This window comes from Ascaphus truei, chromosome 19 (assembly GCF_040206685.1).
Source record: "Ascaphus truei isolate aAscTru1 chromosome 19, aAscTru1.hap1, whole genome shotgun sequence".
NCBI lineage: Eukaryota > Metazoa > Chordata > Amphibia > Anura > Ascaphidae > Ascaphus > Ascaphus truei.
In genome coordinates this window covers 11,020,915-11,045,514 of record NC_134501.1, presented here as the reverse complement: position 1 = coordinate 11,045,514, position 24,600 = coordinate 11,020,915, and the positions used below count along the sequence as shown (strand labels likewise).

Genomic DNA, 24,600 nt, shown 5'->3' with positions numbered 1-24,600 from the left:
CTGTGTGTAAATCCATTTTATGTCCCTAAATGCTAGCGTGTCAACGTTTCAAGTATCTGGTTTATTGTGTCTTTGATCTACTTTGGACAGCATGAAGTAGATTACTAGTACTATATAAAAATGAATTCATAAAACCTTGAGTCGTCATCAAAACGTAACATTTTAAAGAAATGCAAAGTGTCCTCAACCCATAGTCCTTGCTTTTTTGTCATTACTTAAACAAATAATATCGTCTGATTTTTACATCGGAGCATAAATGGTCGAAATATGCATTACCCTAACTTTTACCATGTATAAGGTAAACAGATCATGGTCCAAATAGCTCATAAGAAATGGACAATGTTTTAAAATGATTTATTTAATGGCGATTTATTTCTCTCTCTCTTTCTCTCTCTCTTTCTCTCTCTCTCTCTCTCTCTTCTCTCTCTTTCTTCTCTCTCTTTCTCTCTCTTTCTCTCTCTTTCTCTCTCTCTTTCTCTCTCTTTCTCTCTCTTTCTCTCTCTTTCTCTCTCTTTCTCTCTCTTTCTCTCTCTTTCTCTCTCTTTCTCTCTCTTTCTCTCTCTTTCTCTCTCTTTCTCTCTCTTCTCTCTCTTCTCTTCTCTCTCTTCTCTCTCTTTCTCTCTCTTTCTCTCTCTCTTTCTCTCTCTTCTCTCTCTTTCTCTCTATCTATTCTTAGTAATTCCGGTGTTATTCTTTGCCCCTGTTTTGGTGCTTGGAGGCTTTGATTAAATAATACCCTTTCATGCGTTAAAATATCAATACAATAAGTAAGCAAAATTGCAGATCAGATGTGTTAGAGAAAATGTAAAAAAAAAAAAAACACGTGTTATATGAAATAAGAAATGTCATCAGAACCTGCCCCACAATTCTGGACTTTTGTATATATTGGTCTTGGGATTTTTTTTGGAGACAAATTGCCCAATATTTTTTCATTTGCATTCATAAAATCTATAAAAAACAATTAACCTGACAGGAGGTAACAGCTGTCTGAGTGCGGCCATTTATTCTGCATCTTCCTTTTTAAAATAGAGCAGGCAAAAGATGGGCAGCTAAAAGTGACGCCCACCGGGTGCTCATTTGCATGTCAAGCCCCAGAATCCTTGTCTGTAGCTTAACCGCTGAGATAATGGGGTAAAAAGATTTGTGTACCTGACTTAGGCCTCTGCCAGGCTCCCTGCTGGCCTTGCGGTTGCTTACCGCACGCGCTGTCAGGGGGCGGGCCGGGGGCAGGCACGTCACTGGCCGGGGGTGGGCCAGTGACGTCACGGAGCTGGTTCGCCCTCATTGGGCGAACCGCTCACGTGACCGGCCTGTCGCGCCGGCAAGCGGGGGAATTTTAAATTCCCCTAAGGCCTCGGCCATGTTTAGCGCTTGCTGGCGGAAGCGTGCTGACGCGCGCTCCCGCTCAGCACTGAGCCCCTACAGTCGCAATTAGAGCGGCTTTAGTAGGGGCTCACCTGCGCTTCCGCGCGCTTGCGGAAGCGCAGGTCTTAGGGGAATTTAAAATTCCCCCGCTTGCCGGCACGACAGGCCGGTCACGTGAGCGGTTCGCCCAATGAGGGAGAACCAGCTCCGTGATGTCACTGGCCCGCCCCCGGCCAGTGACGCGCCTGCCCCCGGCCCGCCCCCTGACGGCGCGTGCGGTAAGCAACCGCAAGGCCAGGGAAAGCACCTCAGCGCGCCTCAGCGAGCAAGCAGGGAGCATGGACTCAGCCTTAAGGGTGTACATTTATGGCTTGAGAGCCGCATAAATATACATTGGCGCTGACCCATAACATTACTTTTATGTAATTGTTGTCAATGAATTATTGTCCGGTCCTTGATTTGAAGTCTGTTTTGTGTTCCCATAAAGACTATGGGGCCTATGCAGAGAGCAGCGCTAGAATAAATTGGAGAGTTTAAGAAAAAGTAGCTTTAATGGAGAGTTTTTTTCTCCATATGCAGAAATTGGCGAAATTCACAATTTATGGCATGAATGCGTGTGGCGAGTTTAAAAGGGAGAGATGCGCGCTGCAGAAAAGTGAGAGAAAAAAATCGCGCATTTTTTTTTTTTTTTCCCCCTATGGCCGGCGAGCTCCAGCTTCTTGCCAACTTTTTTTGGCGGAGGTAATTGTAGAAAATCGCGCCATTTTCTTGGCGCGAACAGCCGCTAGATGGCGATCGCGCCTTTCTGAATTCGGATATTTTTAACACTGGCGAGATGTAGGTTCTCGCCAGCCGCGCGGCGAGATTCAGAAATAGAAAGAAAAAATGGCGCGTTTTTCGTACCTCGCCATTTTCTGCTGTTTTCTGCGCGAATTTCTCAAAAAAATGGCGAGGTTTTACTTTAGCACTGCTCTCTGCATGAGGCCCTAAATACTTAAGAGCAGTCACCACCGACCCCCGAACATCCAGCGATCAGACATAGCACCTCCATCCTATAATCCTTGTGATCATACTCTGCCTTCATATCATTGGGACAAAAAAAGTAGAAATACTTTTAGGAAAAAAATTGTTAGAATGAAAAAAGGAATAGACACTGAGGTTTCTAAATAATAACTTAAAAAGTAGAGAATTGCTATCACCTTGTACCAACCCAGTTAGCCAGCGTACTGTGCCCCTACAAACAGAATGAGCTAGACCTTTACAGAACTTCTGTGCTCCCTATGCTGCCATGCACACACAACTGGGCCATTGTACCTACATTCAATGTTATGTGCTGTAAGCATAGTACCGTGACCACCAACTCCTCAGTATCCGGGACAGGCTTGGCTATTGCAATGTATTTTAACTAGCGAAACCGAGCCATTAAAATAATTATGGAAAACAAATGCACAAATCCTGTGCTCCTCCCAGATTGGGTTGCAATTTATTCGTGAAATCCTACTGTTTGATCCCAAGTCTACTAACAAAGTCATTTAGTTGCATCTTTTGATCAAAAAAATGATTCATGCCTGCTCACTCCGTCCCGGTAAACTCCATGTCAGCAGGTACCTGCACGAAATGCATATTATTATTTCTTCTTGTGCTGTGGACTAAACGTAGCGAAATATGTGAAAGTGCCTAAAAGCTACAGTTCAAGCTGTCGTTTTTTCCCCCATTCGATACAATCTACACACTGACAAGTGATTAGCTAAGTTGCTGATCGATACGTTCTCCTGTAATCGGTCGCTGAAGTTTCGGCTCGGGGTTCACTAAATGCATCTTGGGTCCTCTTCTGCTGCACTGACAGCCAATGTGAGGAAGATCATGTGACCGGGCAGGCACTAGATTCAATTGGTTCAAAATTTAGCTAAAAAAGGTGATGCTGTTTTCAGAAGGGAAAGAGGATGTGACTTATGTTGGGTAAAATCATTTTTCAATTGTCTGTGTCTACAAATCACCCCCTGCTGTGTCTTAGTAAATTCAACTTATAACACTTGGCAACACTTGTAACACACCCTGTTTAGAAGAACCATTTGTTTCAATGTGCCTAAAAGGTGCTAATTAAGTTGGCTGGGCTGAACTTAATTCAGTCCGGTGACTTATTAGGCCTTTATAACTGCAGACATAGCAGCAGCCCTTGTTGTCCGGCAGCCCATGTTTGAAGTAGCCCAGTTTAAAATAGTATGCAGTGTGGGGGTGTAAAAGGGAGTTCAAAAGGAGTGGACAACACAACACCTACTGGCCCTGAATCCTGGATTTGAGCTATGCTAGAAAGGAGGATATTATCTATTCCAGATTGCCACCTTTACTCTTTATATTGGCTGTGCCCTCACTTCTTCTCAAAGTACTCACTTCTTTCTACCAGCCTCATGTATCTAACTATATTCATATATCTCCATCTCTACTTTCTTCACCATTTCTCAGTTTACATTAACTCATTGCTTACCTGCGCCCTCTGACACTACACCGCTATACCCCCTGCACTAAATCACACCCCTTCAAATCATCCTCACACATTCTCTTTCTCTCCATGCTTCTCCTTGCCTCTGGGAACATCTCTCCCAATCCTGGTCCCTGTTTTATTTCTACTTGCTCTCATCCTCGCCTTCCACATGCAACTTCCAGTCCCTCTGGTGTGAATCTCTCTAACCTCATACCCATCCCCTCTCACCCTCCCTCCTCTCTCCCTTTCTCCTGTGCCCTTTGGAATGCTCGGTCCCTTTCTAACAAGTTCCTCTCTGTGCATGACTTCTTTTTCTCTCACTCTCTGTTTCTCTTTGCTATAACTGAGACTTGGCTCACTCAGTCTGACTCTGCTCTGGAAGCTGCCCTCTTTTATGGTGGCCTCTCTCTTTCTTCCACACTCCTCACCCTGATGGCAGGGGTGGAGGCGTGGGGCTCCTGCTCTCCTCTATCTGCCACTATCGAACCCTCTCTTGCTTTTCCCTCCTTTTGAGGTGCACACTGTCCAGATTTTCTCTCCTGTACACGTGGCGGTCATCTATCACCCACCTACCTCCACTCATCCCCCTTCTGTCTTTCTCTCTCACTTTGAATCCTGACTCTCCTTCTTTCTCTCCTCTGACTCCCCTGTTCTTCTCCTTGGGGACTTCAACTGTCCTATTGATTACCCCTCTCTCCCTTGGGCCTCCTGCTTTCTCTCTCTAACCTCTTCTTTTGGCCTTCAACAGTGGACTGCAGTTAGCACCCAAAAGGATGGCCACTACCTAGACCTGGTTTTCACTCGAAACGTTTCTCTCTGATTTCTCCTTTCCCCCCCTCCCCTTCCTCTCTCTGACCATCATCTCATCTCATTTTCTGTCTCGCTTCTCTCCTTCTCCACCTGCTTCTGCAGAGACCTGTGCTCTATTAACTTACAAGCTTTTGTTTCCACTTTACGCTCCTCCCTCTCCTCTCTCAGCCCTGCTCCAGAACCCTGGCAACCAGGTCAGGAACTACAACTCTGCCCTATTCTCCTCTCTTGATCTACATGCCCTGCTTTCTCTCTGCCGTTCTCACCCCAGACCATGGCTAAATTCCCACACGCGTGTGCTGCGTTCCTGCACTCGTTCCTCCTGAACTCCTCTGGAGGAACTTCAGACTTCCTTCACTACAAATTTATGCTATCCTGTTTCAACTCTGCTCTCTCTCAGGCTAAACAAACCTACTCTTCTCAACTAAACACGCACAAGTCTAACCCACGCCGACTCTTCTCTGTCTTTGCCTTCCTACGCAGACCACCCTCAGCTGCTTCTTCTTCCTCCAACTCACCTCAGGACTTTGATGACTATTTTGATATAGTTTGATATTTGAACCCAAGAGATGTGATTAGGTCACCTAGAGAGAGTGTGTACAGAGAAAAGAGGTGAGGTCCCAGGACAGAGCCCTGGGGTACCCCCACAGAGAGATCGATAGAGGAGGAGGAGGTGTTAGCAGAAGAGACACAAAGTACGATGGGAGAGGTAAGAGGAGACCCAGGATAGAGCTTTGTTACGAATACCTAGAGTATGGAGAATGTGAAGAAGAGGGTGGTCCACAGTATCAAATGCTGCAGAGAGGTCACGTAATATGAGCAGAGTGTAATGACTTTGGCAGCATGGAGGTCATTAGTTATTTTAGTGAGAGCTGTTTCAGTGGAGTGAGCAGTGCGGAAGCCAGATTGAAGAGTGTCTAGGAGAGAACAGGTGTTGAGAAAATGGAGCGAGCAAGAGAATACAAGACGTTCAAGGAGTTTAGAGGCAAAAGGCAGGAGGGAGACAGGTCGATAGTTAGAAAGACAGGTAGGGTCAAGCTTTCTGTTTTTGAGTAATGGTTTGACTGTTGCATGTTTGGAGGACTGAAAGGTACCAGAGTAGAGGAAGGAGTTAAAAATGTGTGCGCGCATAGGGAATATAGTAGGAGCAAGAGGTTTTAGGAGATGGGAGGCAATGGGGTCAAGAGGGCAAGTGGTAGGTGGAGAAGAGAACAGCAGAACCACATCCTCCTCTGTGACAGCGGAAAGAGTTAAGGAAGTCAGGAGGAGAGTTAGGAAGAGGTGAAGGATGGGATGTCCTGATGTATGGATTCCACCTTTTCCTTGAACAAGTATTTTCTCATAGTACAGAACTGATTTATTTAAACACACATGCAGGATATTGCTTGACCTGCTGCTTTAAGAGGCAAATGAAGGAAGCATAATGTGTGCAGTCTTTGACACCGTGCAATTAAAAACTGGCAAAAGCCTGAAACAAGGGTCTTTTTGGCATTTTGAAAAAACTGTGAGTGCGCAAGTTCCTTGGTGAAAAAGTAATATATTATATATACAGTACACACGCATTTTTCTTATGTCAGTCATACATTCCCTACCTCTTCAGTAGAGGGCGCACTTCAGACTGCCACTAAGCAGGGTGGGCAACTCCAGTCCTCAAGGGCCTGTCTCCTACTGCACCACTGATTGTGCCACCTGTGCTCAAGCAGGGATATCCTGAAAACCTGACCTGTTGGTGGCCCTTTAGGGCTGGAGTTGCCCACCCCTGCACTAAAGTATATTATACCTATTTGCTAATTTGAAGAATAGCAGCTAGTTATACTGTTTCTTATATAAACTAAACCTACATTCAAGTTTAAAAAAAAATTGGAACTAGTGTTGACATTATTTTAATGCAATAAGAAAATGTAAAAATCATAAAAAAATCTCAATGTATCAAAATATAAAAAAATGAAGGCGCAGGGTTCATACGCAGAACCTTTAATTTTTTTAGTAAAATTATCTTTTAATTGTGCTTCACTATGTGCGTTGTGCGCCCTGTCTTTTTTTGTTTTTTCTATAGTCCTATATTTACCTGGCAGATCACTGCCGAGCTTAACCCCTGCACCTCACCCCTGTTTCTTACACCACTGGTGTCAATTCTACTTGTGAACCATTCTCATGGAACACACTGTGTTTAGGAGGTTCCTATATCTGCCTTTGGGCCTGGCATCACCCCAAGATCCTCGATTTTTATCAACGGCTTGCTTCATCTGAGCATTTTAAGCATCGGAGTTCCAGGGTATTTAATTCTGGGCGTTCTACAACTCCATACACCTGCATTACTGAGGGTGGGCAGACGAGCTCCTGCAGAGCCATGTGGACTATGTAGTAACGAGTAACACTTCCTAATCTTTACAAAGCTACAAGCGCCAACAAGCATTCCGGAATGAATTGGTTAATAGTGGATACCCTGGAATGTGCCATTTCCCCTCCCATTTTGTCCCAGCAAGAGAAGGCAGCTTCTGTACTGGAACAAAGGACAAAGACCATTGGCATCAGAACAGTGCAGCCCATTGCTACCCTGCCAGAGTTCTCCGTTACACTCGTAATAGAGGCCTGGAGAACTTTATACATCCAGCAACGCTCTGTAGGTTCTTGTGGCACAGAAGAGTGATGATCTGCAGATCTCTTCAGCAAAGAAGAAATTGGGTAACTCCCGGCAAGTGTAAGGGGGGTGAAATGTGTCAAAATGGTGCAGTTTGCTCCAAAACGCAAATATTTGCATCTGCGTCAGTCCTGCTGTTTCCATTTGGTGTAGATCTTTTAGCAGCAGAGGCTGGAAGATTTATTTGCTGCCGAGAGAGGAAAACCTCCAGTTAGTGGCGTGACATTTGATACAACTCATTGAAATATTGCTCTAACGCCTCAATAAATACTGCCTAAAACAGGGCATGCGGGGCAATTTGGGGCAAAAAATGGAGCAAAGCACCTTTTATACACTGACAGTCAGGGACTCGGGACAGTATTCAAATGTCACAATTTTACCAGTTTTTGGTGCATTGCTCTAGTTTGCTATTGTTCTATATGTTATCCTCTTATCCCCTGATACTCTGCAGGGAGGGTGTAAGGATACACTTCTGGAGGTCTCTAGCAGGAGGGGATTCAAACCGGTCCCAGGCAAGGAAGAGATGACAAAGTGACGCTCTACAAATCTCTCCAGCAAGCAGAAGGTGTAAAATGCTCTTCATGCACAGGGCATCTGTTAAACAAATTCCTGCAGCAACACACCTTTCTGGATGTAATCCTGAGTTCTACCTGTTCCCCTCTGTCAGATAAACTTGTGGCCTCGCCGTGTGATTTTACAGAAGAGAGATGAGGACATTTTGCAGCTCTGAATCTCTGCATATCAAGCTTTATTATATGCAACTGCATACATGTGAATTTAAATCAATGTGTCTAGTATCTCATTTACAGGCATTATTGTTAGGGTAACCCCCAATAAGGATTGATAACGTTTTAAAGTAAGCCGGGAAATGGGCAACATTGGTAGACAGAAGAATTGGGAATGGCATAATACTCACAGCAGCAGAAAGCTATATGTTTCTATGTTTATCTTGTGCTTCCTTTCTCTTTTAAATGTATTTTTATTGTATGTGGTTTACAAGAAAGATGCCTGGAACAGGGGGTGCTCTCAAAGACGGCTGTTTTTGTCCTTCAGTTTCAGCTTGGTCACTGATTTTGTTAGGTATTCTGAGAAGGACACGAGTATTGTCAATACCTAATCTATCAATAAGGTTCAGTATATGAAAGCTTGTAGTCGTCCCCGTCGATATATAGTGATAATACTGTGTTTGGAATGGCTCTCCAGAGGTAGATGGACCGGTGGACATTGGGTGCCTCTCTTGGGTAACCTCTTCTAAGACACTGCCAATCTGTCCTGTGCTTCCTGTGCCTATGGAGGTCCCTTTGGCGCAGCATACCAACAACCCCTACCGTCAATTCCCCCATGCCAACACTGGCCACTAGCAGCTGGATGCTACCCCACTAGTATTTTATAGTGTGTGTGTGTGTGTGTGTGTGTGTGTGTGTGTGTGTGTTCAGTATATTTCATTTTTATGAAGAATATTAAACGATACTATAAATACACGCCTTTTAGTCCTTTCATTAGCACAGATTACCCATCTCTGACTTTAAGGTGCCATTCTACGTGCTCTGTCCCAAAAACCTTTATTATTGGTAAAAAGTGTTTCTACGTTCCCCCGTCCTCTCTGATCACACATTGCTTTGTGACATTCTCAATTTAAAAAGTTGGAGGAATATTGATGTAAAAACAGAGTTTCTAAAAATGCTTTGTTAAATAATCTTTGATCACTGCAAGTTTGTAATCCCTGTTTAACACCCCTCCCCCCCACCCCCCCAAAAACCGTTTGGTGTTCATCTTGTGTGAAAATCTCACACGTATCTTTTGTGAGGAATGTCTCCACTACATCAGCCAAGGTAGAGCATTTATTAGATTGGTTAGATAATGATGTTGAGATGTCCGTACTGATTGAAATGTCTTCTGGCACAAGAGGTGTTTGTAAAAGATGTATGCAAATGGAGACTGTTTTAGGGTGAAATTATATTTTGGCTTTATTGAGCCTGTTCCTTTATCCAGGCAAAACATACAAAAACCGACAAAATAACAAACCCCTATCCCTGTGTAAGAGCTACATTACTGCCCCAGACCCTATCTGCAGGACTGGAGGGATATTCCCATTACCAGCCTATCACCCCAAAGTCTCAGGGGGTACCTTAAGCAGGTGGCCCTCCATGTCAGTCTCTGGGAGGTTCCTGGGTCCTCTGTGTCCAGGAAATATAGGTTTCTGGATGTCGTGATCTCAGAACAGCCAGTGTCTGTCTGCTCTCCTTCTGTCAGCCCAAATGTGAGCTAAGGAATCTCTCTCCTGTTTCTCACATCAGCCTTTTCTCAGAGTCCTAATCAGCCAGGAGTCTGCTTGATTGTTTGTGTGCAATTAACCAGCACGCTGCTGGAAATTAGAGGCAGGTTCTCTCAAACAGTGATAAGTCCCTGTTACAGGTGTATGTCATCTATGATCCCTAAAATGTCAAGAAGGGTATGGGAAGTCCTATTCAACGTGTGTGTGTGTGTGTGTGTGTGTGTATACATACATGCATACTAGGTATGAAACTGGCAAAAAGAGACAGCACACTACATAATCCAAAAGTATATATATTAAAACGTATCGCGCACCGCAACAAACTGACGTTTCGATCCTCCTGAGCGGGACCTTCTTCCAGGTAATGCACTGCATTCGAACCCCAGCCCCCTTTTAACTCTCCTGGGATGTGTGTATGTGCTATCCATGTACAGTATAGGCATAACCCGCATTAACATACGCAATGGGACCGGAGCGTGTATGTAAAGCGAAAATGTACTTAAAGTGAAGCACTCCTTTTTTCCACTTATCGATGCATGTACTGTACGGCAATCGTCACATACGTGCATAACTGATGTAAATAACACATGTGTAACAGGCTCTATAGTCTCCCCGCTTGCGCACAGCTTCGGTACAGGTAGGGAGCCTGTATTGCTGTTCAGGACGTGCTGACAGGCGCATGCGTGAGCTGCCGCTTGCCTATTGGGCGATATGTCCTTACTCGCAAGTGTACTTAATGCGAGTGTCCTTAAACCGGGGTATGCCTGTACATGGCTCTTTGCAGCAGTAATACACAAGACATTAATAGGAATAAGTGCTTCAACATAAAAGTAGACATGAAAAGGAGTCCCTGCCCCTAAGAGCTTAACATCTAAGTGTTGCAGTGATCTCGGATAACAAGCCGCTTAACAAAAAAAAACAATAAGTGAAGAGGACGCCAAACTTTTTTTTTTTTTGTACAGTAATTTGAGGACATAACTGAGTTTTCCCAACGTCGTACAGTATGTGATTGGGATGTAACGGCAAAGTGAAGGTCATTTGTAGGAAACCCATTCATTTTTGGACTAGGACTTGAAGGCGCCTCTCGTGCCTGAGACGTACTGAACGTTTCTGTTTGTTTCTCCCTCCAGGCTGTAAGGTGCCGCTGTCTCTCGCCGTCACTCTCCTCCCAGTGGCGGCTTCTCGGGACGACCCCCTGCATGCGAGGCTGCCCGAGGCAGAGCGGTGAGTGTTGTGTGTCACTCACAGTCCGGCTCTCCCCTCCCTCCTGCCTACGCCTGGGGGAGGGACGTGCAGGTGAAGGGAGCAGGTCTGCCCACATTCCAGCCATTGTTCTGTGGGGTTTCAGTCCATAATCCAGCACAGAGGCGGCTGAGAGCTGAGGAAATGCACAGGAGACCAGCACAGCAGATACCCAGGTACCAGCTGTGCCCCAGGGCACAGTATTCAACATGTGTACGGCCCTGTTAGGTAGAGACGTGTGCCATGTGCACCCACGGCTGCGAACCAGGTGACGTGCCCTTTTTGTTTGCTTGGCAACGCTCGCAAGGCTACGTGCAATTCCACTTATGGTGCCAACTGGCAAAATCGCTACATTTGCCAAATGCCGAGACTATAGATGGGGCACCCACCATTTCCCGCGCAGTCTGGAATTTTTTCCTAAACGTTGGCAAAAATGGCAACAACTTGCGACTCGTTTTGCAATATTATTAGCCCTCGGAGACACGGCGTGACGTTTTGCAAGGAAGGGAGATTGGGGGTGGAAGGGTACCCGATTAAAATCTTGCCACTGCACCTTGGATAGTTTGGCTTTTTGATGGTTTACCATTACAGGGGAAGTGATAAAGGAATGCATGGGGGGCGAGGGAACTTTTATAAGGGAGAAAGTTGAAAAATTATCACTTTTTTTCACAGAGTTGCTCTGATACAAATAGGGATTATTGGCAGCTGAGTAACGTGACCCTTGTTTTCCAGACAGTCGGCCAATAATAAATTGTGGTCAGTGGCTAAAGGAGACTAAAAACCAAGTATTTTTATTGGTGCGGCAATATTTTAATGCTTAAGTAGTACAAACCTTCATAAATTGTCACATCGTTCCTTGTTTGAAATGACGTCTGACGCATTATGTGGAATACCTGCCTGATACACATCATTCCGTTGTAATTTAAATTTGTATTTTATTTTTATGTTGAATTAGTATGCTTAAATATAAATGATTCATGTAATATTATTTATATTAGCCATACTGTTACATAATGAAACATACTTGTCAAATATATTTTTGGTTAACACATAGCAACTTTAATTCTGAGCTCGCAGTAACAGACAAGTTAAAGTTGACGATTTTGACCCAACTTTATTTTTTTTTTTTTGGGACACATTAATACCATATTTTGTTTTTCTTGACTCCCTACCATTAACGTCCATGCGATAAGCGGACTCCATTTCTCTGCGCCAACATATTTGCCTTAAACAATTTTTGACGCTTGCGGTGCACATTGAGAAAAATAAATGTAATACATTTAATGCGCAAGCGCAATCAAGGCTGAGATTTCTGTGCGTCAAATGATCCGCCGAAAATGTAATTTTGGGCCCCAAAGTGTTTTCAATCACCGGGACTGTCACTACTTTTAAAGCAGGTCCCTGTGCTGTTTGCTTTGTGCTGCGACAGGCCCGGGGTTCCTGAGCTATTTGCATTTTTTCCACCAGGGCGTGGAGAACAAATCGCCATCGCTCTGGCACCCAACAGAAAACCGTAATGTCGTGAGAACGGCGCCGTTATCTGTTGGGAAACGCCGTGCCGTAATGTAGGTTTGCGTGTGTCGGAGATTAACAGCTCTGGATCCGCTCCCACTTCAGGTTGTATTGCTGCTTCAAAATAGGGTAATTCGGCCAGTGCTGTGAAAAGACTGCGCTTGATTGTAACAGGACTGGTTCACAAATGCAGTGCAAGTCCATGGCAGTTAAGGTGTAGGGTTACCAGGTGTCCGTTATTGAACTGGACTGTCCTGTATTTGGATACTCTGTCCAGTAAAAAATAAGAGGTACTGTAATACTGGACATGTATGTGTCCGGTATTTTCCTCCCTGGACATAGTGACCTGCCGCACCTTTCACCATTGAGCCCAGTATTTGTGGAGAAGCCACCTGGCAACCCTATTAAGGCGTGATCAATCAAACGCTGATACCTTTATTGGCGCTTTGTGAATCCTGGACCTTAGAGCGATCACATATTGATGCACCATTGGTGTGTCCCCCCCCCCTAGGTTGAAAGCAGGGGGTTTCCCGAGCTGAACCCCTTTGGTTTCCGCTCCGGTGACACCCCTGCTTCTCAGGATACTTGCCGGAGTAGGTGCTGCCAGTAGTTCTCTTACGTTTTAAAGCTCCAGCGTCACCCGGGCCAATAAAAATCTGCAAGGGACGTATGTCCAGGCTTCCTATTTGCCTGCGGGAAGTTTAAACAACCATATTGTGAACACGGCCAAGGCTGCTATTGGCAACCCCAACAGATGGGTGTATCTTGGGGAGCAGGGGGTCCCTAGGACTGAAATCAAAGTGGTTCAGCTCCATAGACCCCCGTTTAAAATGTGTTTTTTTTTTTGTGGCGTTCCTTTTTATTCTATTTTTTTCTTTCTTTTAAATAAGGAAAGATTCCACAGGGGAGATAAACGGAGCACAGCAGTGAATGACGGGGGCTAGACACCAGTAAGCAGAGGGTTAAAAATCCTTTAATCCATGGTAGACATCATGGTATGGGATAGGTAAAATCTCCAACGCGTTTCGGGCCATCGCCCTTTGTCAAACCCTCTGCTTAGCGGGGCCTAGCCCCCTGTCATTCACTGCTGTGCTCCGTTTTTCTCCCCTGTGGAATCTCTCCTGTCTTATACTACACGTGACGCACGCCGACGGATCCACCATCTCTCAACTGTGAGCACCCCACTCCTAACATTACGGATTGGGTCTTCGTTATTAATCGTGTCTTTCTCCAGGGGGACGTTCATTACTGTGACATTAGGGGGTCAGGCATTTATAGCTGACCCACACCTCTTTACACAGGTCCCCCACATCTTGGGAGCGAATCATTGACACATTGGATTAGCATTACTCGAGAGTGGATTTCAAAAGGTTCATCTCTATATTGTCTGATTTATTCAAGACATTATTACATCCATATTGACTCCCCACAGTTGAGCATTGATTTTGGGAACGCTTTGTGTCCCATTACCTGCTTTGTTTTAAAAAAAGGCTTCAGCTCTGATTCTTCTTACGTACAGTGGGATTTGCAAAGGCTTGTGTCATGGCCAGATACAGTAGTTAAAGTGGCATTTAAAAAAACATAACCTTTTTTTACTGTATCTGGTCATCACACAAGTCTCTGCAAATCTCACCTTATCAGAATCCGAGCTGAAGCCTGGTTAAAAAATAAAAATAGCCGTTTCCACCTCGCCTCATTTTTAAGTCTTCCACAGCTATGCAAATCCCCCCGAGCGCACACTTCCTGCTCTTATCTCGGTGACCTCCCCTACGATTCAGCAAATACTTTATTATTTCCGATGCTTGGAGTATTCGGGGTCCTAAAATGAATATCCGTAAACTGCTGAAAAAGTGGAACAGTAGTGTGACGTTACGGAGGGGCTTCCTGAAGGGGAGGCAGAGGCGGCGCATGTTCCCGGAGATTGTCTGCGCCAAATACAGATGTGACGGGCTTCATTCCTCCCGCTGATAACACAACATATTGCGCTTGTAACGCAGATCGGGGTTTTCTCGGGTAACTGGCAGCGATAACAAAGGATATTGGAGGATATCCCACATAACGTGCTCGAACAGCCGGAATATTCTGTGCCACATCTGTACCTGCAGTAATAAGTGCGCGCTTGCTGCTATAACTTGCTGCCCGTGGTCCCAGGCAGGTCTGCTTGCTAGTAAAAGCTGGTCTATTAGGATATACAGGTGTAGCCAGATTGCATGTTTCCAGGGAGACTCGCGGAATCCTGACCCAGGAGCGGGAACTCTCTCCCGTGGGGGGGGGGGGGTGGGGTTTTTCGGAAGAATACACCCCAAGCTGCAGGCAGCCGTGGCTTTTACTGTCCTGGAGCCGCAGCAATTTGCTTTACATACCGTGGCTCCGTGGTTTCCTTTTTGAATGTGTAGCATTGTATTGTGTCCACTAGCGCAGGAGTGCGCAAAGTGAAGGGGGGTGCAAGATTTATCCTGGGGGGGGGGGCGTGGACGTCTCCTACCTTATCTTTGGTAATGCGTCACCATGGCAACGCGGCATCAAATGACGCTGCGGGGTCATGTGATCTGTGCATCGCCATAGCAACGCACGCCAAATGACGCTGTGGCGTCACGTGACATCATCTGACCCGTGCATCATTTGGCGCTGGATATTGGGTAAGGGGCGGCTCGAGCATGGGCTGGCAGGCAGGGGGGGGCGCACGCAGAAAGTTTGTGCACCCCTGCACTAGAATAATCTATTCGGCAGCTTTTGAGGTGCTGCTGGCAAACTGTGAATTGTAAGCGCACAGACGCAGCCTCACTGAATCTCTAGGATGGGATGTCGCTAGATGCTTTTCTCCCACAAATTTTTGCAGTGAACTCTCGCAATAAACTGCGCCAGCAGCGTCACAAAGGATACCAGGCGGCTTCTCTAAAAATACGGCACACAATAGTGAAAGGTGACACGCGTGACACAAACACACACACCCCTCCCTCTCACACTTCTCTGTTCCATGTTGTTTCTTCCTCTTAGGCCCCACCTCCAGGCTCCTGATACCTTCTGATTGGCTCCATTACCCAGCAGCAGCCAATCAGGATGGAGGAAGCTCCCCATCCCCCTAGCAACAGCCTTGCTCTCTCCCTGCTCGTGGAAATCCCGCACCTCCTCCCAAGCCGGTCAGGTCGCTGTGTCCACATAGATAATACTGGACACATACATGTCTTGTATTACCTCTAAAAAAATAATTACTGGACAGTGTCCAAATACTGGACAGTCCAGTTCAATACTGGGGACTCCTGGCAACCCCCAAGTCCGTCACAAATGATTGTTGTTTCTTTGCGCACGGTCATGGACTGCGCTGGGCGTACAGATGTCAAAAAATTATGTTTCTGTGAGAAAGTGGGTCTTAACTCTGTTAAGTTCAACATGGCGTAAACCCTCTAGAGCTGTAGTTCTTAACCTGTGTTCCCGGGTCCAGGGTGTCCGCGGAACCGACCCCCCCCCTCCCCCCCCAATACATTTTTTAGAACTGCCTAAAACGGAACCGGGAAAATTAAACAAATTAAAATTACAACGATATTTAAGTTCTACAAACCACTATTGGCGACCGCAAATACCTATTTCTGTCGCTCGCTGTTTCCTATCCTGAATTCATATTTTTTTTCGCTAATTTTTAACCCATTTTTATGAAATTATATTATTTCATTGTGGGAGGATCTGTAGGAAAAGACAAAAAGGTTTTAAGAACCCCTGCAATAGAGAATTAATTAAACTAGGTATCGATACCAAAAATGTATTTCATTCAGCACAGGTGTCATTATATTGGTTAACAAAATGTATTCTTTTCACAGTCTGGCTAGTATAAATAATATTACACCAATAATGTATGGCTAGTATAAATAATATTACACCAATAATGTATGGCTAGTATAAATAATATTACACCAATAATGTATGGCTAGTATAAATAATATTACACCAATAATGTATGGCTAGTATAAATAATATTACACCAATAATGTATGGCTAGTATAAATAATATTACACCAATAATGTATGGCTAGTATAAATAATATTACACCAATAATGTATGGCTAGTATAAATAATATTACACCAATAATTTATGGCTAGTATAAATAATATTACACCAATAATTTATGGCTAGTATAAATAATATTACACCAATAATTTATGGCTTGCATAAATAATATTACACCAATAATTTATGGCTAGTATAAATAATATTACACCAATAATTTATGGCTAGTATAAATTATTGGTGTAATATTATTTATAAGTACTAATACCAGTTATAAAAAAATAAATGCACAATTCTCTCTTCGGTTAAAGTGTATTATATCAGGTATTCGATAGGAAATTAATGTCAAATTATAAATCGTACATACGACGATGCACAAGGTTTGTATATTATTGTTTTTACCACTAGTCAAACAGCTGTTTGAGCAGGGTTACTGGCTATGTACTACTTTAACTACATAGTCATACACGAAGCAGGCATAGGCTTATAGGGGTCCATGTTAAAATGGATTTGAAGAAAAAGGTGACACTGTCCTCATTTGCATGTATTTTCCCAGAATCCCTTGCTGCAGTGGAAGCACTGTATGCTAGGAGATAACAGTGAAAAGCAGGGTTCCCGGCCTGTCTGAGACGTGTGAATGTGCTCACAAGTGGTATTTGTTGAGCACTGAAATTTTGACGGGCAAAAATGAAACCCAAATCTTTATACATAGGCCCCCAGTGCCTTCATTGTAGGCAATTCTCGCTCCCGTTATAGGGATACATTGGGCTGCCACTAGCTGTGGTAGTGTCTCCCTGCACTGCAAACCTTTTCCTCTCCCACTTTGTTAATCTCACTCCCATTTCCTTTCTCCTCTCCTTTACTCCCTCCCCTTGCTCACGCTCTGCCTCCCCTTGCTCACGCCCTGCCTCCCCTTTCTCCCCCCCCCCTCGCTTTATCTTGCTCTCGCTTGTGCTTGTCCTTCACCCTGTGAAGTTTGGAATGGAGTCCAGTCCTGTGTGCGCCTGTTCAGAGGAGGTATGGACACAGTCTGTGTTAACCCCGTCAGACACTTTTACACCAGACTGACGGGATACATTGGGCCACTTTGTTGCGAGCTGCAGAACACAGGGATGTTTTGGACACTTTTGGCAACAAAAAAATATGAAGGGAGTGTCCGTAGCACAGGAAACGGGCGTCGGATAACAAGACACGGACTGTCCAAAAATAGCTCTGTATTATGCCGAACACAAAAATAACTGGGCTGTCTTGGCATCCACACACTACATTACTATGCAGGCACTGAAGGAGTTACATGATACATTCAGGCCCATGCTTACACGCCGGGAGGTGCAGAAGACTTCTTACTAAATAGAGCCCTTGGTGGCATTGGGAGCTTTAGCACTGAAAGGGTTAACTCCATTCCCCACATTACCGCTGCATACAGTCTCTCTGACAGCTGCTTCTGTCCCCTATGCTCCCCCACACCGTGACTGTCCATGTTTGTGCCCCATCTAGCCCTGTCTTGCAACAGGCAGGAGATCATGTAGGACATTGGTGGGCGCCTGGGCCCTCAGCGGCTTCACCTGCGCCCCCGACTTCTGGCCAACCCAGCTGCCCACTCTCCCTTTGTCTGCAATACAGAGGTGTCGCAGATGTTGCAGGCGTGGACCGTAGCTTCTCCCTCAGCTGCTTAATAGCCGTGCCCTGGTACATACTGTACTGCCCGCTGCTCTCCTGTGCCAATCACTGGTTCCCTTTGTAAGGAGAGGAGCGGGACAACACTTGAAGCACATCATGTTGCCTACCACTGATCTAGGTTAGAAGTCTTCTGGGGTCCGGCAGAAGTATTAGGCTGAAGTTACTCTCCGGATAGAATATGCTTGAACCTTTTTGCTTCCAGAGGAGCTTGGCATTGCTGGCTCTCTGGCCATGGTGGGGTTAACCCTCCGATGCCATTTTCCCTGGGACCCTGCAGGTATCACTGGCATTAAAGGGTGCAGTAGCCATTGGTCTCACATAAGACCTGTCCAGTTCACTGGTTTCCAATGTGCCCGACTTGTGTAATGTCTCCCACACTCCTTTTAGCATCACTTCTCCAAGACAATCTCTCTCATTGAACCATTGATCACCGCAACGTATCATTAAACTCAATAAGAACTCGTTAAATTTCTTTTTCTCCTTGAACTCCCCAAATCTCATCAATGTGAGTCTTTTGGTTCAAACTTAAAATATGACATTTGTGCTTTAAAGTTGATGACATTTGTCAAGACAGACCATCAGATGGCTAGAACAGGGGTGGTCAACTCCACTCCTCAAGGGCCACCAACAGGTCAGGTTTTCAGGATACCCCTGCTTCAGAATGAATGAGCCACTGATTTAGCCACTTGTGCTGAAGCAGGGATATCCTTAACCTGACCTGTTGGTGGACCTTCAGGACTGGAGTTGGCCATCTCTGGGCTAGATTGTGTCTTTTCACGTGCCAAGTGCTTCTGTTACGTAGGGTGTTTCTGTGAGCTGCACTACCCTGTATAATGCTCCACTCTTTAATTTGTCAGGTTATTGGTGGTTTGCCGTGGGAAAGCATTGTAGTGCCACTGTCCCACAGACAATGGTGGGGACCATGAGCCAGCTGCAGCAACACCTGCAGGAGGCCCAAGACGGAGAGGAAGTGCAAGAGGAGATGCCAGATCTGCAGGAGATGCCAGATCTGCAGGAGATCAGAAAGCCACTGGGGACTAGACAGTTGCAGGAGATTAATGCGCCCCAAGAAAAGAGTCTCGGGCTGCACAAGAGACAGCCACAAGCCAAGCATGAGCAGCAGGAGACGAGAGAGCTGCACCTGGTACCAGAGTTGCAGGTAAATCTGCAACGGATTAGACCGCCAAAGGAGAATGGGGAACCGCAGGAGAAGCGACTGGAGTATCTGCACGAAGCAAGAGAGCTCCAGGAGAAGAGGCAGCTGCAGGAGAAATGTAAAGAGACGAGAGTTCTGCAGGAGAAGAGGGAGTTGCAGATAAAGCTGCAGGAGCTCCAGGAGAAGCTGGATCAGAAGGAGCGAGAGTACAGGGAGGTGTGCAGGAAGCTGCAGCAGCAGGTGAGGCGGAGGAGGGAGAGGAGAAGAGGTGAGATGGGTGTAAGTATGTCCTGCGGTCTGTAATGTGATGGTGTGTTTTGGCAGGCGCAGCATCAGGCTGAGGAGATGAGCAGACTCCAGTCACAGCTGGTGAGTCCCAAGTCAACAGCGCCAAATCTTACCTGCTCGGTGTAAGGGTTGTGGTGTTGGTCCTAAACGGATGATATTGGCCCGATTCCCATGTTAACCACTTACATTCTGTTCATATTGGATTACGGTCCTGATTTTCCAATTTGTTCCCTACCTGCCCACCGGTTTCCCGCAGCCCAGATTTTAAAGGTTGCGGTAGAAGCTCAGACTGACTAAATCGTGGGCAGTGTCCAAATACAGGACAGTTCGGTTCAATACTGGACACCTGGCAGCCCTCGGATAGGCGCAGGGAGGACGTTTTGCTCCACAATGGTTTTGATCAGGACTGCGGGAACCAGGTTTTTTGGGTGGGGGCGCTGTACCCACGAAATCAGTAACTTGGTTACATTGCCATAACGTATCAGCGCTGCTGTAAATGTTTCAACACCGCCCACCTCACTCCTAGCTCCAGCCCTTATGGCCTCGATGCGTTTTACTAGCGGTGTTGGTTTTGAATGTACAAGAATGCGGCAATCTCAGCCACAACACTCTGGCCTAAATTTGGTAAGTCGTCTTAAGTCTCCTGCCAGCGCTGGCAGAGACCCTGCAGCCTATTGACCTGTATGTGCTGTAAGCTGGCACTCGGAACTGTAAGGTGCCTTAAGGCAGGGGGGCTCAACTCCAGTCCTCAAGCCCCCTCACCAACAGGTCAGGTTTTCAGCATATCCCAGTTTCAGCACAGGTGTCTCAATCAGAGGCTGTTGAAGCTGTGCTGAAGCAGCCCCTGTGCTGAAGCAGCCCCTGTGCTGAAGCAGCCCCTGTGCTGAAGCAGCCCCTGTGCTGAAGCAGCCCCTGTGCTGAAGCAGCCCCTGTGCTGAAGCAGGGAGATCCTGAAAACCTGCCTTGTTTGGGGGTGGGTGGGGGGAGGTGCTTGAGGACTGGAGTTGAGCACCCCTGCTTTTAAGGGAAAAGATTGCTTAGTAAATATGGCTGTTCATGCATCAAGTTAAAATATCGACTTTGAGGCCATTTTTAAGCATCCCGGCAAAAATGTAATATGCACTATTATATTGCTAAAAAAAAAGGAAATTACTGGAGTATTTCACAATAATACTTTGTGGGAAGGGTGAATGGTGGAAAAGTCAATTTGTACAAAAGAACGGTTTTGGGAGCAGTGTTTGTGGGGTTAATGCACAGTGTCCGTCTGACTCTCACTTTTAGGGAGGGACAGATTTGGAGAAGCACAGGGACCTGCTGGTGTCCGAGAATGGCCGCCTAAAGCAGGAAATGCAGATTCTGAGGAGCCGCGCGGAGTGCGAGAACAGCCAGGTACAGAGACCCCCACAGTGTCCGAGACCCCCCCAAGAACCGTGTCATGCCTCATAGCCTCCCACCTGTGAGCGTCGGTGCCGATCAGCACACAGTCCCTCTAGCGAGACTCTTACAGGGCAGTGGTTCCCAGCTGCAGTCCGCAAGATCTCCCAACAGGACAGGTTTTAAGCAGATCATTGCCCCAGCACGGGTGGTTCGGTCAACATGAGTGAGACACTGACTGAGCCACCTGTGCTGTAGCCGGAATATCCTTAACCTGTCCTGTTGGGGGTTCTTGAGGACTGGCGTTTGGAACCACTGCTTCAGCGCATCGGTACTAAGGACTCGCGCACACAGCCCCACTACTGCTAGAGATCTGTAGAGTATCAATGAAAGGGGCAATCCTTCCGAGGACTAAAGAGAACGAATGACAGAGATATTTGTAACGGGTAAATATGGGGTGATTTGCTTTTTTTAATGATAAATCTGTCTCCTGTATATTTCTAAATCATTACTTTCTATAGTTGCTTTGATTTCCTCTGGCTGCTCCCTTTTGTCTTATGATACAGTACTACGTGGTCAACAAGAGTTTGCACAAACAGAGCCCTCCTTCCCCCCCTCCCCTCCCCTCTCTCTCCCCCCTTCCACTCCCCTCTCTCTACCCCACCCCCTCCTCCTTTTCTTTATTGGCTCTGATCAGGACAGGGTGGGCCAAGCCTAAAGGAAACACTTGACTGACAAACGTTCCTAGTCTGAGGCGCCTAAGAAATTCAATTTGTAATTAATTTCCTACAATGTAAAGTTAACAAACCTTTGTTATTAGCAGGATCTCTGTCTGATTAGAGAAGCCAATGAGACTATTCGTTTATTTACAGAAGGTTGTTTTCTGACCGGTCAAGTCAAATTGTACCTTGGACCTCTGTCCTAGCAATGACCCACAGAACATCATGTAAACTGTACTGCGGGGGAGCATCGCATGACCTTTCTACTGCTAACGATCTGCAGCAGGAGAGGCCAACTGCAGTCCTCAAGGGCCACCAACTGGTCAGGTTTTCAGGATATCCCTGCTTCAGCACAGGTGACTGTCGATGAATGAGCCACCTGTGCTGAAGCGGGGATGTCCTGAAACCCTGACCTGTTGGTGGCCCTTTTGAGGACTGGAGTTGCCCGCCCCTGATCTACACTGTCCCACGCACTTTGTGCTGCAAGGGGCCTGCGTCCCATAGCTCCTCTCTTCCTGCGCTTAACCCCTCTCCGGTGCTAGGAGCATGCCGGTGTTGTAACCCCTTCACTGCCAGGCAGAGACCTGCAAAGCATTGCTGTTAGAATGATCCCTTTCCATTTAACCCCTTTCCTGCCAGGTTTCTGCAGCGCGGCTCTTGCCTCCTTCTCGGCTTGGGTCCTTATCAAATGACTCCTGCAGTCTCGCAGTTTATATATAGCACAAGGGCCTTCGAGCGGGTCACTTAACCCTTTCCCTGCTGGATATCTGCAGACCATTTTCTCAACTCTTTCCTTGCTACAAAATACCTGCAGATCATCACTTAATAGTTTCCCTGCCAAAGACGCGCGCAGAGCATCCGCGGCTGAATAACTAGCGTTGCCCAACTCCCACCCTGCTTGGGACCAGTGGCTGGACTATCAGAGCTGATTAACCCCGTTGTGTTACAGGAGCTTGCGGCTGTGAAGGAGCGCCTGTCCCACATGGAGCGGGAGGAGGGCGAGAGGAAGGTGCTGATATCCGCCCTGCAGAGGGAGCTGCAGCAGAAAGCCGAGCGCCTGGCAGAGGCCGAGCAGCGCGTCCGGGACTCTGCGCAGGAGAGGGTGGAGGAAGAGGAGAGGCTGAACCGTAGGCTACGGGAGTACCAGCTCTCCCAGCAACCCCAGATAAAGGTTAGAGGTTAAGCCACCCTGGGCAATAGAGAACAGGCGTACAATCTCTATACCGACAAATTGGCCCTATATATGTTTATATTTATTTCTGTAGCTCTACCAATGTGCGCTCTGCCTACGGGCGTTATAACACTCCGTTATATACAGTGTGTTGACAGTGTATATATTCATGGCAATGGCTTCGCTAGGGCTACCGTAGATGGTGCTATGCTGTTGCCCCTGTGTAAATACCATTTACTTTTGGTTACAGTGTATATAACAAAAGTCAAAGGTGCTTTTGGTTGTTACAGTTTGAACGGCTGAGCACAGCTGGTTACAGTTTGAACGGCTGAGCACAGCTGGTTACAGTTCTTGGGTCCGGGTTGTTTCTGGTGAATATAACATTGGCGCTGATCACACCGATCATCTGATTGCAGTACATGATTAAGACGGTGGAGGTTGAGTCCGGGAAGATGAAGGCGGCTCTCAGTCAGGCGCAGAGTCGCAGCATGCACCTGCAGGACCAGGTAGAGATGCAACGCCAGGTGCTGCAGGAGATGCAGAAACAGCTGCAACTGGAGCAGCAGGAAGCAGCGCAGCTCCGAACACAGGTAAGAAAGCCAGGGGGGGGGGGGAACTTGACCCTTTCACTGCCATAGATGCCAACGACACACTGCAAAGCAAGCTAAAGAGGCTTAGGGGGCTCCCTCATTAAGCTGCAATAGTGCTCATCAGGGCACTATCCTGCAAAGGTTGCGTTGACTTGAACCATTGTCGCGTTAACTTACTGACTTGCGCACTCACGCAGTTTAATGAATAACTCTCTTAGGGGGTCATTCTATATCCACTAAACCGCCTGTTTGGGCCTTTATCAACAAAAAATTCCGGTGAATTTCCTGATTAAAATATCCCGAACTGACGTTTTGGTGGATATAGATTTACCCCTTAGAGGGGTAGCTTTGGATTTAAAAATGTACATTTGTTATCTACCTAATACTTAGCTCTTCAATTTGTTTTTCAAATTGGCCGGATCAGGAAAAAAAAAACTAGTGTAAAAGGGCTGCAAGATTATGGTCGTGTCATTTTATGATACATTTTTAAAAGTTTTATCTGTACTATATATTAATATAAAAACATTGAGTTTCACTAAAGCGCTCTTTTGTGCCTCTCAAAGTAACACACACAATTCAGCAAATATAAATATATATTCAATAAATATATGATGCTCGGGTATGTTTCCGTGCAAAGGTTCACCTCTTGCAGGGTTGCTAAGCAACAATATATAAAAGGTTCCGGATGTCTGCAACTCCTTACGATGTCATAAGTATGATGTCACGTGCCAGATTATATAGCCTACCAGGTACAACACCCAGTGGCTGACTTAACACACAAACATTCTGAAATAGCTATATATAAAAGGCTAAGGATGTCTGCAACAGGAATGCCTCCTTAAGGAGGAGCGAGCTGGCAAGCAGGAGAGGAGACAGATGGATGAGGAGGAGGAGGAGGAGGAGAGCAGTGTGCACATTGGGCAGGAGGGAGTGCAAAGAGAGGGGAGGAGAGACAGCAAGGTTATTAGGAGGAGGAAACGGACAGCAAGTAGAGGAGGAGACAGATGAGGGGAGGGTCATGTGCACAGAGAAGAGAAGGCAGGGGGTGCAAAGAGAGGAGAAGCGGGGCATGATGGAGACGAGAGTACGGTGGGGAAGAGGGGACAAGAGACAGCAAGGCATTACATGTTTAATTAACCTTTAAGATCTGCTAGATTGGCGTATGTTACACAGCGTACAGCTGGTATAAAATACATTATTGGAATTTATATTTTTGACTTGCTTTGGAGGGTTCAGAACAGCTCCACCGTAATATCTGGGCGCGTGTATCCCTGCGACTTAAACAAACTTG

General features: G+C 46.2%; 1 protein-coding gene across 6 annotated transcripts in view; it reads left to right on the top strand.

Annotated features, from left to right (window-relative positions):
• The window catches only part of KIFC3 (kinesin family member C3), a 51,955-nt gene that overhangs the window by 13,921 nt on the left and 13,434 nt on the right, over positions 1-24,600 (top strand). For 2 of the 6 annotated variants that reach the window (XM_075576527.1, XM_075576528.1), the window contains exons 2-7: positions 10,704-10,797; positions 18,869-19,407; positions 19,492-19,536; positions 20,737-20,844; positions 22,498-22,719; positions 23,136-23,309. In XM_075576527.1, coding sequence (XP_075432642.1) covers positions 10,704-10,797; positions 18,869-19,407; positions 19,492-19,536; positions 20,737-20,844; positions 22,498-22,719; positions 23,136-23,309 — 1,182 coding nt within the window. Of the gene's footprint in view, positions 1-10,703; positions 10,798-10,842; positions 11,084-17,259; positions 17,349-18,868; positions 19,408-19,491; positions 19,537-20,736; positions 20,845-22,497; positions 22,720-23,135; positions 23,310-24,600 lie in introns of those variants that run through there. The other 4 variants (XM_075576531.1, XM_075576529.1, XM_075576530.1 and 1 more) reach the window with 4 other exon arrangements.